Source organism: Pseudoliparis swirei, chromosome 17 (genome assembly GCF_029220125.1).
Source record: "Pseudoliparis swirei isolate HS2019 ecotype Mariana Trench chromosome 17, NWPU_hadal_v1, whole genome shotgun sequence".
Classification (NCBI taxonomy): domain Eukaryota; kingdom Metazoa; phylum Chordata; class Actinopteri; order Perciformes; family Liparidae; genus Pseudoliparis; species Pseudoliparis swirei.
This window is the reverse complement of record NC_079404.1, coordinates 20,505,418-20,524,979: the sequence shown is the minus strand read 5'-3', so window position 1 is coordinate 20,524,979 and position 19,562 is coordinate 20,505,418. Positions and strand designations below refer to the sequence as shown.

Sequence of the window (19,562 nt, the reverse complement as noted above, 5' to 3'; positions counted from 1 at the left end):
ATCACACACGTGCACTCTTACTAATACTATATTCTGCTTTACATTTCACTGTATTAATATGTGAGACACATGTTGTTGTTGCAGCTGGTCAAGTAACTCATCATTTTGAAACGAATGATCATACATTTAAACTAATCATTGAATGTGTCAAATCTCAACCTAGAAAAGAAAACTATAGCGGTCAAATAAATATAGGCCTCGTGGAGTAAAACGTACACTATTCCCTTTGTAAGAGTAGAAGTAGAAGGAGGCATGAAATACCCAAGCAAAAATAGTACTTTTAAACTGTGTGTACTTGAGAAAATGTACATTCATCTCCATGTTTGCAGAATGCAAATCATTGGAATAATAATACATAAATAAAAAACACTGCTTTAGGGAGAGAGAGAGAGAATATTGTGTGTGTTGTGCAGCGCCCCCGTGTGGCGGAGTTAGGTACATGTCCCTCTCCTCTTCTCGTGGATTTACGCCCCTGCCTCCAGCTGCAGGACGCAAAGTCGTTTGTCATATGCCGACGGAAATCCTCCCGTCACCTTGTAAATAACGCACAATGGACATGTGTTACTTGATTTGCCAGCTAGGCAGACACATTTTATGTTTCCATGTAGCCGAAAAGCTATAAATCAAACTCGTTTTATTTTATATCGCCTCAAGCGGCGAAACATTAGGAGGCGGCAATCCAATTTTCTTTCCAAAGAAAGTAAAAGTAGAAAAATGAAAAAGAAAATATAGGCTGTATATTTAAAAAAAAAAAACCCAAATAGTTTTCATTTGTTGCACAATGGGACACTTAAGCAACAATGAGACAATTCGCGAACGGTCTGACTTGAAGGTCTTCAAAGGGTCCCGTTGTGTCCAGCGCGCGGAGCCGGGTCCGCCCCGGACTGCCCTCCGGTCCGGCCCCCCTTTGAGGGAGGGGCGGAGGACCGAACACCAGTTCTGTTGCGTTGTCATGATTCACCAGGAGTTCAGAAGCTCCCGAGACCGTCCGGGACTCTCTCGTTTCATGCATGCAACCACCGTCTCCTCCTCCTTCTAACTTTGCAGTCCTCCACAATTCCTTCCCGTGTGTGTGCTTTTTATTTTATTTTTGTGAAACTCATCATCTTTTCCATGGGCGAGCATCTTCTTTTATAGCTTTTCTCTTGGGTCTGTCAAGATGCAGCTCCGAAACGTCCTGGACGTAAACGTCGTGGACGTGCAGAAGAGAAGGAACCCGTCCAAACACTACGTGAGTTGTCCCTTCCTTCCGCCTGTGTCCTCCCACAGTTGAACAGACGTCCAGAGGTGTCCAGAGGAGAACAGCCTCGCGACGTTGCGTCCACCGTGAGGACGTTTGAATAAAATGTAGCTGCGTGACAGGTCAACACTTCAACTTGTATGAGGTTTTGGTTAATTTTGCTTTAATGACACAGCGCGTGCGAAGCTAAGGACGTCATGGTCAGCCTCGGCTGTGTGTGTGTGTGTGTGTGTGTGTGTGTTGTAGTCCACATTAGCATGCTAACAGCACTTGAACAGTTAGCACGGTCACTGTGAGCATGTTAGCATCCTGACATGAGCTGCAGAGCTGTGGACTTGTACAAGTACACAAGTATTCACGTGTACTCGTCCCTGTTGCAGTCGCACGTGACGTCAGAGTGAGGCAAACATTTTTGTCAAAAGTTTCTGTCTTAAAAGGAAGAGAAGATTATTATTTCACTATAATCTGGACAGTCTTTTTCACTGTCGGTGAAACAAACTTGAAAACCTCATCATATAGTGAGGATACATTGTAATATCTCATATAGTGAGGATACATTGTAATATCTCATATAGTGAGGATACATTGTAATATCTCATATAGTGAGGATACATTGTTATACCTCATAGTGAGGATACATTGTAATACCTCATATAGTGAGGATACATTGTTATACCTCATATAGTGAGGATACATTGTAATATCTCATATAGTGAGGATACATTGTTATACCTTATTATATAGTGAGGATACATTTTAATAAGGTATTCTCTCGCGAGGATACATTTGAACAATGTAGGATTTAATGAGGATACATTTTAATACCTCATATAATAAGGTAGTAAGGATACATTTTAATACCTTTTCATATAGTGAGGTAGTATAGATACATTTTAATACCTCATATAGTGAGGATACATTTTAATAACATATATCCTCTGGGGATACATTTTAATACATCATCATATAGTCTAGAGATATATTTTAATAACGCATCATATCGTGAGGATATCAAAATTACTCAACAAGAGCTCCTCGCAGTGTCAGAGAGAATATATTCTAATCAAAATCTCTTCTCTTCTCACCTAACACACACACACACACACACACACACACACACACACACACACACACTCAAACAATAATAATGTTGTCAAAATGACACCACAGTAGACAGGAAACTAATGGTACTCTAACTCTAACCCACACTAATGCACAGACAGCAGGCGCCGTGGTGAAACCAGGATTCCTTTTTTATGTTCATAAAGGAAAACCCAGAACAAGTGATTCCGAGCAAATTGTTATGCGGTAGCAAGTGGAACAAACCACACAATGCTTCATTTCAGATAGAAATTCAATGTTTTTAAATCAAAATAGAAAGAGTTTTTGTTTTGGGGCAGGGGGGTCAACTGGCCGGCCGGCGTTTATGAGATTGGAGTGAGACATGGAGAAAAGGTGATGTGGTGATCATGGAACAGACTCGTGGAACAGACTCGTGGAACAGACTCGTGGAACAGTCTCGTGGAACAGACTCACGGAACAAGTTCATGGAACAGGCTCATGGAATAGATCACGGTCAAAGTATCTCATGTCCGCCTCATGCCACTTTCCAAGACATTCCGGTCAGGCTTCATCACAAATCAATTATTATTCAGACATCTTGCCCCCTGTGTGTCTGCTGCACGTCTGCTGCACGTCTGCTGCACGTCTGCTGCACGTCTGCTGCACGTCTGCTGCACGTCTGCTGCACGTCTGCTGCACGTCTGTATAGGCCAGGCTGCCTCTTTGCCAGGCTGCTTGAGTGACTGTTGAGCTGATATGCAATTACAACTATCCAAATTGATAATAATTGATTTGGCAGAGCTTGTGACACCGCAGCCTATTAATCTTGATTAATCTCTGTAATTTGGACAAGGACATTAAAACACATGAAAAGACAAAAGCATGTTGAGAATAATGCATTTGTAAACATTTAACAAACAGAATGTTACGGGACGTTCCTAAGGCGACTCCTTTCTGAATCTGCGTGTACGCTTTAATTATCCACCTGCAACCCAATAATTCTTCCGCTTCCCATCCCTTTTTATAGTATTTATTTTAATGATGTATTTGAGTTTTCCTTATTAATAATAATAATAACTTTAATGAATAGAGAGGTTGCTATATTTATGTGCGCAATAACGTCACTGCAGAAAATATTGGCCATTTAAGATGATAAAGAAATTGTAGTCCTGTGACTTCACTGTGGACACCTGAACTGTTATTTTTGATAGGAATAATTAAATTACAGATATCTGCAATATATATCCGCTCTACACATTAAATGTTAAAATACTGATTTAAATATATGTTAGTTAGTTTTGATGAGTATAGTCACAGTTGTAGATATAATATCAAATACAGTAAAATGTAATTACAGAGAGGTGTGTGGTTTGATTTCATGTTTAAATGGCTAGCTTTACACACACACAGATTCACAAGGTGTTGTCACCGCTGGTTATTGGCTACATAATGTTTTGTCGACAAGTTTAGATTGACGGAAACACTCAGCACATAATTAAAACAACTTTAATTGAACAATAATGACCGTAACATATTCCCAGATCAGTGTGAGCGTATGGTGAGTATCTCTCGTCTGCCGGCAGCCGGTGCCGGTTAATGGGGTAGTTATTTAAACATACCTAACGTGTATCTAACATATATTGAACAAGTTGGACTTGCTGTTCAGGAAATACATCAAACTAATTCCTCAAGGCTTTCATTAGTGGGATTGCAAATATCTCCTCCTAAGGGGCACTCCCAGAGGCCACTGAACATAGAGCACAGACCTTCCCTTGGGATGGAAGCTGGAAGTAAGGGTTGACCGGGAAGTCCCCTTGAGGGAAGAAGAAAATAAAATCTCATTATCGATGAGCTAAGCCACTGAAAATGCTTATCCGGTTCGAGAGGGGAAAGAGGCAACCCCTTTGTCTTTTGTCCCCACGGCTGACTTCCTTCCAGACACTGGAAACAGGGAGATAAACAAGCTGCTAAACAAGAAGCAATTTATTTTTAACCACATAAGCCCCAATTTAAAAGTGCGATATCAGTTATCAGTCGTGAAGTGCATGTATGGACGAGAGGCGGAGTGTACGGAGAAACAAAAACACAAGTCGAAGCAACTGCCTCACGCGAGCGACACAAAGGATCTCCTCCTCTCAGAGAGCGGCTGCCAGAGGATGAAGGTCACAACACCTCCGGTGTGGCTCGTCCAGGTGACGACACTCCACTCAGCACCTGCAACAGAGAACCAAAACAACAGGGCCACCTCGGGTTTGGGAGGAGGTGTCACACCAGGCATTCACCACACTGAAACCATGGCAACCAATCCTTGTTTACTAACATGGCCAGAAGATTCGGATAAGATTCGGATTAGCAGGCGGCACCTCGAATGGCCGCCTCTGCTATCCACGTAAGAATGTTGACATCTCGGCTAGTTTAAAGAGCTGTGAGCGATCCGAAGACTAGAAAGGTGCAACAGTGCATAAACTAGTCCATTTCCCAAAATCGCTGCCGTTAACACAACCACCTCACCTCTCGCACAGTCAGCTGTAGAGAGAGATTTGGCTTTTTACCTTCGCATTGAAAATGCCGAAGGTTATGTTTTGATCGCCATTTATTTATTTATTTGTATGCGTGTTACTCGCATAATTTAAAAAGTATAAAACCGAATCGCATGACATTTGGTGGGATGATTGGTTATAATCCGGGGACCGTTTGATTAGATTTTGGGATCGATCGGGTCAAAGGTCAATGTCAAGGTCATGAAAAGGTCAAAATCTTCTTTTTACCATAGCGCGATCAATTTGTATCCAATTGGCATGCAACTAATGCCAAAATGTTCATAATTCAATGCCCAATCCTGTGATATGCGAAGGTATGCGCTCTACCGAGTGCCCATTCTAGTTTAAGAAATAGTTACCGAGGTCCAGACTGCTTATTAAATACAGACTTTAATATTTAGAGGAAAATTGCAACCAGTTGTCAACGTGTATCCATTTGCTGTTACTTGCTTCAAATCTCCAGTTCACAATGTAATAATCCTCCATGAAATCACATTAGGCTCATGAGATACCAGTATTATTGGTTGCAAACATCACAATCCATTCCTTACAGTGTTCATGGTTTGTGAGAGGTGTACCTCCACCTCATGCTCCCTCACTTTGAGCCAGGCTGTTGCCTACATTTGGTGTGTTTGGTCATGCTGCCTGCATGTAATTAGTGACTTTCTGGAGAACTCATTCTGCCTAGCTGCACACTCTTTCCGTCATGAACCGGTCGCACACAGAAAACTACATTTTAAACGAGAACGGGCACTCGGTAGAGTGCATACCTTCGCATATCACATGATTGGGCATTGAATTATGAACATTTTGGCATTAGTTGCATGCCAATTGGATACAAATTGACCGCGCTATGGTAAAAAGAAGATTTTGACCTTTTCATGACCTTGACCTTAACCGTTGACCCGATCAATCCCAAAATCTAATCAAATGGTCCCCGGATAATAACCAATCAGGCCACCAAATGTCATGCGATTCGGTTTAATACTTTTTGAGTTATGCGAATAACACGCACGCAAATAAATACACGGCGATCAAAACATAACCTTCCGCATTTTCAATGCGAAGGTAACTAGCAACTGATGTCCTTGTAGATTGCCACCATATGTGTAAATGCTGCTTTTGTAAATACTCTGTGCCAATGCGCTTGGATGGAAATGCGTTATGTGCAGCCATGTGTTTCCGAACCTCAGGGCAGAGGTCAGAGTGCACCACTGTTTGTGGGCACTCTGTTGTCAAGGCAAATAAAGGAAACAATGAGGAAAGATTCTGGCAACAGTGTAATGTTCTCTTCATGACTAATGTCAGCCGAGGAAATAATACTGCCATTTCAGCTTATTCTTCCCTGTCTTTAGGGTTGTAACAGTGTGAGATTCTTCATTCAAGATATAACGGTTTCACAATCTAATGATATAACAATGTTATTATTGTTATTATTATTATTTATTATTAGTTACAATGGTCCTTACAGGATTGAGAACATAACATCTTACATAACTGAATTGTGTTAGTTTACATACAAGCATGTTAAATTAACTAAATGAAAATAATGTCCTTTCATTATTAGTGATTCACATATTCTGGATATTGCACAACAGTGCAGCTAGACTGCTCCTGGGTTTTGTTTGCAGACCAGAATCAAATCATAGCTTCTTGTTATCAGCACTGGGGAATAATTATTACAGTTGAGATTTAAACCTCCAATATTTAAAAACAACTGAGGTCTTAGTCACATTCAATCCACTGTACTCGAGAACCAGTGTAATTCATGATGAATGGTTTGAGTTAAATAATACTTCATACTTCTATTAGCCCTCTCATTAACCACTGATGTCTTTCAGTCGCAAACAGATGTACTTAATGGGTTTATTTAAGTTAAGTCAGGAAGGAATGCACTTTGTGCCATGAGGGCGAGGCGAGCTAAAGTGGTGTCATGGTGTCTTTGACAAAGTGGCCTTGCTCCTAATGGGCCTCTTTTGTTTGTGCTTTTCTCCCTAGGTTTACCTCATCAACGTCTCTTACTCAGACTCCACTTCCCATGTCATCTACAGGAGGTACAGCAAATTCTTTGACCTGCAGGTATGTTGTCCTGGTACATGAACTGAATTCTTCTACTGTAATATACAAGCAGCATTCATCTAAAACCTGATGGATTGTTTATTAAAAGGGCCTGGATATGTCCTCATATTAAACTCTGTGAGGGACGTTTTTCCTTTTGGTTACATCTTTCTGTTCAGCTGTTAGAAGGCAGTATGCTTTGTCTCATTTAAGACGATGCTTTGTCTCATTTAAGACGATGCTTCGTCTCATTTAAGACGATGCTTTGTCTCATTTAAGATGATGCTTCGTCTCATTTAAGACAATGCTTTGTCTCATTTAAGACTGCTTTGTCTAATTTAAGACGATGCTTTGTCTCATTTAAGACGATGCTTTGTCTCATTTAAGACGATGCTTTGTCTCATTTAAGACTGCTTTGTCTAATTTAAGACAATGCTTTGTCTCATTTAAGACTGCTTTGTCTCATTTAAGACTGCTTTGTCTCATTTAACCCTTGTGTTGCCTTAGGGTCATTTTGACCCGAATCAATATTACACCCTCCCCCCGCCTTAGGATTAATTTGACCCCATTCAATGTTTAATGTCGGTGTTCTTTCGGTAGTCAACAAACAAACATAAAGTGCCTCACACTTAAACTTGGAAAACAATATTAATTCTAATAATTTTCTGGAGGTTTTTATTGCTGGCGTCAAATTGAACCCAAAGGGTAAAATATGTTAGTAAATATAAAGGTAACAGGAGGGTGAAACATTGAATCGGGTCAAAATGACCCATAGGCGGGGGGAGGGTGTAATATTGATTCGGGTCAAAATGACCCTAAGGCAACACAAGGGTTAAGACTATTGAAGCCGTCTTGGAAAAATGGAAATGCGGGGAAATCCAGTCAGCAGATGCAGGAAGAAAACCTGACCTCAGTCAGAATACAGCATGGGGCAAAGCTAGGCCTCAGGATCTTTTAGGGATCCAGTAGCCTGCAGGGACATTTTCACACTTCCTAAAAGCGACTCAGCTTTACATTCTAACCACACAGGGCTGAATTGTCGACATATCATGTGTGTCTCAGAAAGATCTACATGTAAGTAGCTCAAGCAACAGTGTGAAGGGTGTCCACCTAAATCAATGCAAACCGTATCGAGCATTTTTCGCTGTTGTAAAAGACTCTCTGGCTCTCGTCTGATAACTCTCTCGGCCGCTCACTCTCCAGTGGCTCTGGTGGGCTGGCTGCATCGAGGGCAGCAGAGGAAACCCTTTGTTCTCTGGTCTCTTGCTAATAGCCAGGAGAATTCTGTCCCGGTCTGTTTGATGTAAACAGAGCTTCTCTCCTGTCTCTGTAAACACGAGTCCATAGATCCCTGCTGCCGAGGTGTGTTTGCCCGGCCAGGGTAATCTGAAGAGCAACAGTCTCCAGCTGTCCACACGTAATAGATAGAGATCGTGCGTTTCATTTTCATTTGTTCACATGAACATAAAGGTGAAAGATGAAGCGTTTGGAGTGAAGCACACTGGACATTTCAGACAATCTACGATCAGTATTGGATTGCGCAGGTGTAAACAGGTGCTTACAAAACAATTCCACGGTTATACAAATTACCTAATCATTAAAAAAAACGGGTACTTTCTGCAGAAGGATGATGGTGTATCGGTAATCCAAAAAGGCGTTGGATGAAATGAGGAGTAAGTTGTGGTCAGGAAAGTGTTGGGGTAATGTACAGATTTTGAGGCTTTGGATTTAAAGACTGAAAGGCCGGAAGATGTATTCTCTTGGAAAGCCTAAGCCGGCTATTTACAAGCTGCATGTCTCCTCGTGATTTCAAGAGACTACCTATAGTCTGTCTCCTCTAACGCCTCTATTTAAATATTTGTCTTTTCTCCAGGCCTGAAAATAAGCTTCTGCTTGTGTGTCTGCCAGCTGACGCCTACACTCTTTCCCCAGCTCTGCACAGCTCTCTGCCTTCGGAGAACAATTGCATATTCTACGTTCCCAAGAAGCTGAAATATGACACTCTTGGCCTGACGAGTGTGACCATGATCTCATCAGAGAGCCATTAATTCAGAATTCAGAAAAGCCAAGTAAGGTCACAGAACAAGGCACGCCTTTTAAGCAGTGGCCAATCATTCATATTGTGTTACAACAACAGCCAGCACTGTACAGCTGGTCATATACCTCGCCAACAACTAGAAGCTTTGTCGCTTGTCTTTTAAAGACGAGGTATCCACTTTGGTCGCAGAATAGAGAGCACTCTGCTATTGTTTCAAACCTCTTCAGTGCACCGAATATAACTCACAGCTGTTCCTCTGGGAAGCAATTATCATAAATGGTTAGGATCTCCTTTTACTTGAATCCTTCTCTTTGTCTTTGTGTGCTGACCCAAAGTGACGTTTTTATAACGCATGTGCAGACTTAATAAGCACATGGATTCCTTGTTTTAAAGACGGTGGTTTTCACGCCGCTGAGCCCGAGTTCCACCAAATGTTGTTTCTGGTATCAAAGTGAAGCTTTTTGGACCCGCATATGTTTGACGTGAGAAGAAGTCCAGAGAGAAGGGAGTGAGGGCTCCCCTCCTCCACACCCTTCAACCACAGCAGCAGAGCACACGGGTCACAGCCTTCCTCAGGGGGATTGGGGAGTGTGCAAGCTGGCTTTTTTTTTTTTTTGGGACAGAAATATCTCCCTTAGTCGCCATTATTTTTGCATTGAGGAATTGCACCAGGGTCAACTCTACTCTCGCTGCATTATAATTTGTCAGGCCTACATTTTTGACACATGGAGGAACTTAAACAACGGAATATTTCTCCAAACACTTATTAAAACTGGACTCAAAGACTGCAAACTAATGGCTGATAATAGTCTGACGTTAAAGATTGTTTGGAGGTGTTTTTGAAAGTTTCAAAATCAAGGCAGCAGAAGGAGAGATATGGTCTTTTTTATTCCATGCTCTCTTATTACCTTCGCATTGAGAATGCGGAAGGTTATGTTTTGATCGCCGTGTATTTATTTATTTATTTATTTGTATGCGTGTTATTCGCATAACTCAAAAAGTATTAAACCGAATCGCATGAAATTTGGTGGGATGATTGCTTATTATCCGGGGACCATTTGATTATATTTTGGGATCGATCGGGTCAAAGGTCAAGGTCAAGGTCATGGAAAGGTCAACATCTTCTTTTTACCATAGCGCGGTCAATTTTTATACAATTGGCATGCAACTAATGCCAACATGTTCATAATTCAATGCCCAATCCTGTGATATGCGAAGGTATGCGCTCTACCGAGTGCCCGTTCTAGTTCCTTGTGAAAAAATTCAGTCTGGATTTGGGTGTCGGCTCATGTGGCCGAGAGATGAGGAGTGTGCTCCAGAGCAACAGTGAACTCACTTCTTTCTAACTACACACCGCCATCTTCATTTTCAAACTTTAAAAAAAGAACTCGCTGACAGAAGTGATGTCATCTGAGCCACATGTTTAGACTTCACACAGCTGGAGCCACACACGGTTGCGTTCAACTTTCTTTCCTCATATGTACACACTTTGAATCGTTTCCCTTTCTTAATGAATACACCGATAATAGTCAGTTCAGTCTATGGGTAGAAGAGATGAACAGCCCAAAGATGTGAGCACTTTTAAAAGTTGCATCATTTTATTAGCACTAAAAGTGTAATGTGAGTTTAAATGTTTTTGTTGTAACAACATGATTGATACATCTTAAGAGTTTCTGACCAAGATGGCTGTTGCATCATAATCTTTCTGCGCTCAACAACTGTAAAGCAGATGTCAAAATACAACCCGCAGATGGAATCAGATTGTTTCCCCACTCAAACACTCCTCCACATTCCCCCCCGAGATTCATCTCAGTCCAGTTTCTTTGTCTGCTGCACAGTGCAGTGTCTCTTTGTTTGTTGCTCCCTCACTAAGATGAGTGCAAAGATGACTCTATGATTATCATGACAGTGTGCAGAAGCTGCTTGGTTTCCTCTCAGCGCCATCATTCCTATCCATAATGTCATTATGCCAAAATAGAGATGGTTGACTATTTATTACACTTTCTTTCGCGGGCATTTATTCACAGCATCTGCTGTGAATAGTCAGAATCTGCTTTATTGGCCAAGTATATGGGCGCACATACAAGGAATCTGGTTCCGTTTTTTCACTTAAAATTGATAGCTAGGAACAAAGAAAACAAAGCTGGAGGGTAAAGGATAGAATGCAAGTAGTGGAAAAAATAGGTGTATATACATATTGGATCAAGATCAATAAAAAGCACCAATGGTCCATGATGAAATAAGAAATATGACATCTTTATACAAGTTTACAATACCAATAGTGGAAATGAATAAATACTTAATTGACTGGATGATTATGGACATCATGGACGAGTAAAAATGTGAACTGTATCTACCGTGTGTAGGATTTGTAATGAAAGTGACACTTTCAATACAAATTGTGCATTTAAAAACTGTAAAATGTATAATTGATAAGGATAGCAGTGGATATTTCGAGGTCATCGACAGTGAAAGTGGTGGCAGGCGGGAGGAAGTAGTTCTTGTGTCTGGTTGTTTTTGTGTACAGTGCTCTGTAGCGCTGCCAAGGAGAGGCTGAAACAAGAGGCTGAAACAAGAGGCTGAAACAAGAGGCTGAAACAAGAGGCTGAAACAGGCTGTGAATGGTCTGCAGGGATGTGTTCAGTCTGTTTCCCGACTCTAGCGATGTACACATCCTGGATGGAGGGCAGACTGGCACCAGGGATTTTTTCTCCAGTCCTGACAGTCCGTTCTCGTGTTGTACCTGGCCTCAATGACCGTGTTTACATGCATTCGAATAGCTGGCTTAGTCGGACTGAAATCGAATGATCCGTTTCATGTAAACACCTTTGTTCGACTATTTGCGGTCCGACTACGATCCGATTAACACCCTGGATAACTCGATCCGATCCGGTTGATAATTCGACTATCGCGGCATGTAACGGTGAATTGGATTAGGAACTGGACTTTGCGTCTTTGCGCATGCTTGAGATCCCGCCGCCCTCCTCCCTCCCATGTCGTGACCCGGAAGTCGAAAGAGTCGAAAGAGACGATAATGTCACTATTAACATCATGCAAGAATAGTAGAGGGATGGAGCTTCGCCTTGCTCTCTGTTCGCCATCTTTCTCCAAATGTTGATGTTGTTGTTGTTGGTTGTTGTTGGTAGTGGTGAAGAGGTCAAGCGGAAATGGCTGTATCACCACGAGTTGTAATGAAAACAGCGCCACCTATCGTATCGGATATGACATGCTTTCGGCCAATGATTTGAATTACTCACTGCCATGTATATTGGGATAACAGCAGATCCCCCAAAAGATAGCATAGTCCGACTAAAGCAAGATTCGAATTATACCATCATGTAAACGCACTCATTGGTGGCTGATCCAAAACAATCACTGATGGATGTGCAGAGAACAGACTGTGTCATATCATTGAATCAGCAGCTCCTGAAGCAGGTTGAACTTCCTCCTCAGCTTCTTGGAGATGGTGGATCCCATAAACTTGAAGGTTTCCCACAGTGTTCGGTAATGGGGGTCACGGTACAGGTGCTCCCCCTGAAGTCCACGGTTATGTTCACAGTCTGAAGGGCGTACAGCTCCAGGTTCTTCAGGTCCAGCTGTTCAACCTCTCATCTGTATGCAGACGCAGCACCAGCCCTGATGAGGCAGATGAAGTGTGTACAAAGAGATCGAGAAACATAATAACATCCTAGCACCTGTTGCTACATGCTTCACTTTCACAGTGGGAACACTTGGCTGCCAAAGTAGTGGATGAGAGAATGAACAATCTGAATCCTTTGCCTTCTTTTAGTGCTCCTAATTGCATTTGTAAGATTCCCCCATGCTCAGTTTGACAGTGTGATTGGACTCCATGAGCCTTACGAGCAGTGATGGATATCCGTGTTAGAGACTCCTTGGCAGTGATTGGCGGTTTCATTTTGGACGCGGTGCAATGTTAATCCTACTATTACCTTTGGGGTCAATTTGACCCCATTCAATGTTTAACGTCTCTAAAAAAATGATTGACATCATTTTTTTTGCTTCATATTTCATGACTTTTCCTAATTTATTGGGGACAACTGGGAAAACCTAAAATTCACATGATGATATGTTTTCAATGTCCTGTACACAACTTATACATTTGTAAATTTGACCCCAGGTGTAAAACATATAAGAAATATCAACTTTTTTATTTATTTAAAGGGTGATTTAGGTAGACAAACAAACATAAAGTGATACTTAAACTTGGGAAACAATATTAATTCTAATAATTTTCTGTAGGTTTTAATTGCTGTGGTCAAATTGACGCCACGGGTAAAACATGAAAGTAAATCTGAAGGTAACAGGAGGGTTAAGGTCAAATGGAGCACTAAAAGGAGGCACAGGAATTCTTTCTCATGTATTGTGAGGATATATTGACAGTTTCAGCAAATATTAAAGATAATTAAATCTCAACTCCCTGAAATGTGGGAAATGTTTTCCCTCCGAGTTGTCGGGCTGTTGCCATATAAACAACTTACACACCTGTCCCGTAGAGTGGGGAGTGTATCAAGGAAGGTCTCCCGGGGGGTGATGTCATTCTCGCCCCTGTATGAGACGCCTCTCTCTCCCCCCTGGTGAAATGGCTGCATTCAGCTGAGTTTAATGTGCCAGACAAACAACAGTTGAAAAAGAGTATAAATCTCTGGTCAACCACACCTGCACACAGACACATCATGGTCAGATGTCGGGTCTCGTTAGAATGTCATGCTCCTAAAAAAAAAACAAGGCAATACTACTAATTTCACAGTAAGAGTTAAACATTTCCAAAAATCCTTCCTTTTTTTCTTTTTTTTAACAGAGCACATAATGAAGGCTTCCCTCTTCAAAAGAAACCATTTCTTGTTTGCTGTCTATATTTGGGAGGAGGGGGGGAAACGCCATGCACTGGGAGAAATTATGGGATTTTACAAAGGCAGCAGATGAGTTCAAGAAAAGGAAGAACCACAAGAAGGGAAAACCAAACCACCCGGACATGAAAAGTCCTACAAACAGCGTCTGCAGGCCCAGACATAGTAGATCCCATTTGTCTCCCCAAAGCTCGGTTCCGTTTGTCCACTTGGCTCTTTTCGGCTCGGTTTAGACCAGGATTAGTCTCCCGGTCTCCTCCTCCCGGTTAAGTGTGCTCTAGCTTGACGCTCACAGTCTTTGCCGTTTCCCAGAGCACATCTGGAACAAAGCAAAGCAGAACGAACAAAGGCGGGGGGGCTGCATCTGGATTTTGAGCCGACTGTTACTTTAGGATACTCTCGTGCGTTCATGATCTTGTGATTCATTCAAAGAGGAAACCAGAAACTCTTCTCGGTGTTACAGATACACATACATGCACATTTGCAATTGCATGTTTTTTTTCAGCATTCATCAAAACAACCTAGTACCAGCAGCACACACATCGAAGGCAGTAGTTGTCATACCATTTGACACAGCATGCGCTGGTGGAGACACCGTAACAGCAAAATAATAATGACAAAATAATAATTCCTTTTGATAATAATGTTGCAGTTCAACATCAGCCGAAAATAATTTAAATGAGATATTTAAAAAAAAATGGTGTTTGTTTGTTTGTTTGTTTGTATTTCTTATTCTGTCAAATACAATACAATATTATCCTATAAAATATACAAAAGAGAAAGACTGAAAAGGTATAGGTAGAAGCAAAAAATGCTTATAAATTCCTATCCTAAATTGAAATCAAAATAAATCAGAAAATTAATATAAAATAAAGAAGAAAATAAAACAAAAAAACAACAATAAACAAGATAAAAAACAAAATATATTTATATATACTACCACATACATCTTCCATATTAATCCGTTTTTAATTACATTTATAACTCAAGATTTTTTTTATAAATAATTCCCTTAAAAAACAAAAAGGAGTTCACCATTCTTACTTCTATTTCAACATTATTCCATAATTGGACTCCGACAACAGAAATACATCTTCTTTTAATCCCTTTTTTAGCCTTTTGTACCGTGAACTTACAAACATCTCTCAAATCATATTTACACTCATGTATTGAAAATAAACTTTGTACACAGTCTGGCAGTGACTTTGCTTTAGCTCTGTACATTGTCTGCATTATTTTATAATAAACCAAATCATTACATTTTATAATATGGGATCTGTAAAAAAGTCCAAGCAAAGCTCCAGAAGTAGGGGGGGTGGGAGCTTTATGCTCTGGGTCTAATTTGGCATCGTGGCTGGCAGGACGGACTCTTGTTTCTGTCTGTTTCACCGCAAATATCTCAATAGATTGGTCCCGTGAATGGCGTGTTGTATAAAGTGTCAACATCAAGGTGTCATCTACTCTGATGCCGTTTTATGCTCCTTAGGCAGAACTTGCGTTTGATATTTTTTTTCTTCTGATACTTGTAGGTGACGTAATCTTGCCCACTGCCACGTCGATATACACTACCGTTCAAAAGTTTGGGGTCAGACAATTTCGTGTCTGCCATGAAAAATCACACTTTTATTTATCAAATGAATATAAAATGTAGTCAAGACATTGACAAGGTTAGAAATAATGATTAATATTTGAAGTATTAATTTTGTTCTTCAAACTTCAAGCTCAAAGGAAGGCCAGTTGTATAGTTTATATCACCAGCATAACTGTTTTCAGCTGTGCTAGCATAATTGCACGGGTTTTCTAATCAGACATTAGTCTTCTGAGGCGATTAGCAAACACAATGTACCATTAGAACACTGGAGTGATAGTTGATGGAAATGGGCGTCTCTACACCTATGGAGATATTTCATTAGAAACCAGACACTTCCACCGTGAATATTAATTTACTACATTAACAATGTATAGAGTGTGTTTTTGATTAATTTAATGTTATCTTTATTGAAAAAACAATGCTTTTCTTTGAAAAATAAAGACATTTCTAAGTGACCCCAAACCCCAAACGGTTGTGTAAGTGAAACTGTTAAGGAGGTTCAGGACACTGTGGCCTTTCATACGACGTGTGTTTGCACCCCTCTTTGACCTCCGTATGATGTACTGCGACAAAAGGCTCGACTGTTCTTGATTGAGACCCCTTTTTGGTTTCTTTCAACTTGGTCTTTGTGGTAGATCAAATGTACGTGTATTTCATTGTGTTCGCTGCACAACTCATGTTTGTGTCACTCTCTACTTTCTCCCTCACTCTTGCAGATGCGAATACTCGACAAATTCCCAATCGAGGGAGGACAGAAGGACCCCAAAAAGAGGATTATTCCTTTTTTGCCAGGTGATAAACACACTGCATCATGGCATGCACAACACTAATACCACTGCATCAATTCTGGTATCGTTCAAGAAACTGGAGTACAAGCAAAAGAAAGTTAGTGCATTTGAGTTAGCCAACTATGCGCCACTCTGCCCTGCTTTCATACGGCATCCCGTCGCGTAAGCACTTTCGCAATAGTTTGCATTGTTGACAGTTATGAACCGCCGTCGACATGATGAGAGCTGTTGAGAGGCAATTATAATGCTCCCAATCTTGGATCTTGCACCATAATCAATCCCACACACCTGCGTGCAAGGCCGTAAACACATTACACCTTCTCGTAAAGTAAGTGTTCACTACTTATCGTTGGTTTACGTGTGCCTTCGTAAAGCGCGTCTGTGATTAGTATGCGTGGCGTATCGGTGTGTTTTTCACCCCTCAAACATTCCGACCTGACAAAAAGATACAAACGTGATGGAAATATAGTCTTGAATTAACTTTCATGGCAGGGATTTCTAAATCATCTCATTGTTTCTTATGTCTTTGATTAACTGCCATACTCTGGCCAAGCTAAATCAATTTGTGGTTTTTCCATGGCAGAAGGACGCTAGCACAGACGTATTTGTCTAATGTAATACATTCATTGTGGGCCAGAGCAGTGAAGAGGTCCTTTGTTAAAGAAGATGTACAGCTCAAGTCTGACCAGTGCTGTTTTTATCTCTCTTTAAGCCCAACATGACGTGAACTGTATTCCATTACACATATCAGACAGCATGCACAACTTACTGTTTAGTGCTCCTTGCATATTTATATGATATAACAGTCCCTTCAGAGTTATAATGTGAGGATGAGTAATGTTTTGCGACTGCTGGCATCCACTAATGGGTCAGAAGACCCTTTGGGGTTGTTCTGCTTTTAGACTAAAGCCTGTGGTTTCAAAGATTTAAATCATGCATGTAATGTATGCTACCTTTTCTTTAGCATGTCGTATCACAGGGAAACAAAGCTGACAACATATGAATTGATTATTGGATCAAGATACAGCCTGTGTCTAAACATCACATGTCCTTAACCCTTGTGTTGCCTTAGGGTCAATTTGACCCGAATCAATATTACACCCTTGTGTCGCCTTAGGATTAATTTGACCCCATTCAATGTTTAATGTCGGTGTTCTTTCGGGAGTCAACAAACAAACATAAAGTGCCTCACACTTAAACTTGGAAAACAATATTAATTCTAATAATTTTTTGGAGGTTTCAATTGCTGGCGTCAAATTGAACCCAAAGTGTAAAATATGTTAGTAAATATAAAGGTAACAGGAGGGTGAAACATTGAATCGGGTCAAAATGACCCTAAGGCGACAGGAGGGTTAAATATTTAATCGGGTCAAAATGACCCTAAGGCGACAGGAGGGTTAAAGGCTCTACTAAATGCTGGTGTTTATATATATATATATATATACTGTTTACATATATATTTACTGTATATACACATATACACATACATATATTTATAAGATATCTATGATGAGTGAAATATACATCCAGCATTTCAATACAACACATTATTGTATGTATATGTATATAGACTATATATTATGTATATATATATATATGTATATACTGTATACATATTTATATATATACTGTATATACACATACATATATTTATAAGATAATAACTATGATAATACAACACATTATTGTATATATATATATACAGTATATATATATGTCTATATATATATTCTATATGTATGTATATATACTGTATATATACTGTATTCATATATATATATATTTACTGTATATATATATATATTATATATATACAGTATATATATATACAGTATATATATGTCTATATATGTATGTGTCTATATACTGTATATATACTGTATTCATATATTTATATATTTACTGTATATATATATATTATATATATACATATACACATACATACATATATTTATAAGATAACTATTATGAGTCAAATATAGATCTAGCATTTCAATACAACAAATATATATATATATATACTGTCTATACACATATACACATTATTACATATATTTATAACTATGATGACATGCTGTTTTTTTCTTTAAAAAAAAAAAATGCTAAAAAAAGCCTTTTACTACTTTTGATAATCTTACACTTTGATTGTGTTATTTGTTATTTGTATATGTTCTTGGATTGGCATGTTCAGCTGACAGTGCTCTGTTTTTCCTCAGGTAAAGTCTTGTTTCGCCGAAGTCACATCAGAGATGTGGCTGTCAAAAGGCTGAAGCACCTCGATAATTACTGCAAAGTAAGACGAAGGCTGAATGTCTCATCATGTCCTATTGAGTATCACATGCTCTGCTGTAAATACAATTCACCTTCTCGAACCTACATGTTCACTACTCATCGTTGGTTTACATGTTGGCTGTCAACGTCCATGCTCTACATCCTGAACATTGTCCACAATGTTCTCAAGGCAGGTCTCAACATTTATCTCCCCCACCAGCATCGACAGGAAAGCAAAGGCTCTATCTGCACTGGTCATTTCCTGTCACCAATGTAAATAGGCAGCCTATAAAGGAAACGAGGGAAATGGGGGCGCACAGGGATAAGACAGAATACAAAGAATACGAATGAATCAGCAGTCTTGAAGTTGTGTAGTCGTGAGTCAAGATGGCTACGTGACCTCCTTTATATTCATGAGGTTGGAGATCGGAATGTGGGGCAAGTGCGTTGCCAAGTACGGCAACATTTTTCATTTACAGGAACAAAGGGAGATTTGCTGCGAAAACAAGAAGCTTAAACATTATTTTTTTAAATATTATTCCTTCAATGGTGTCTTCTCTGATTCAGGTACAGTGGGTTGAAGGACCTCATTTTGAAAGCACATGCAGCAGAGACAGGCGGTTGTTATACAATTCCCCCTATGTGTATTTTACTTTGTTCTAACCCTCCCTCTTGGCTCAGAGCCTACTTCCTTCCCCGCTACACCCTTTAACATATATGCCTAGTCTTCTCATCTGATCGTAAAATGAGTTAGTGTTATGAACTGGTTACCCATTGCCATTTAAACCACACTCCAGCACTTTCAACAATACCTGCAATCTTTGCAGTGTTTTTATCACAACCAGTAGCTTTTCCCCTCCCTTCTTCTCCCCCCCACACACAGGCTCTGATGATGCTTCCCTCTCACATTTCCCAAAGTGAGGAGGTCCTTAAGTTCTTTGAGACCAAGCCAGATGACCTCAACCCTCCAACAGAGTGAGTAGCTATGACCGCACACTTCAAAGATCACACGCTCTTACGGCGCATGAGCTTCATCTCGTTACATGAGCTCTTCGGTACCAAACATTGCCCTTTGGCGTGTTGTGTCTGCTGTGTAGTTCAGCAGC

The 19,562-nt window shown here is 40.2% G+C and overlaps 1 protein-coding gene across 2 annotated transcripts in view; it reads left to right on the top strand.

Moving 5' to 3' along the window:
- The first annotated feature begins 984 nt into the window (after positions 1-984).
- The window catches only part of LOC130207084 (SH3 and PX domain-containing protein 2A-like), a 56,131-nt gene continuing 37,553 nt past the window's right edge, over positions 985-19,562 (top strand). Inside the window, exons 1-5 of one of the 2 annotated variants that reach the window (XM_056435510.1) lie at positions 985-1,231; positions 6,841-6,921; positions 16,114-16,189; positions 18,402-18,478; positions 19,340-19,431. In XM_056435510.1, coding sequence (XP_056291485.1) covers positions 1,160-1,231; positions 6,841-6,921; positions 16,114-16,189; positions 18,402-18,478; positions 19,340-19,431 — 398 coding nt within the window. In that variant the 5' untranslated portion in view covers positions 985-1,159. The remainder of the gene's footprint in view (positions 1,232-6,840; positions 6,922-16,113; positions 16,190-18,401; positions 18,479-19,339; positions 19,432-19,562) is intronic. The other variant, XM_056435511.1, reaches the window with a different exon arrangement.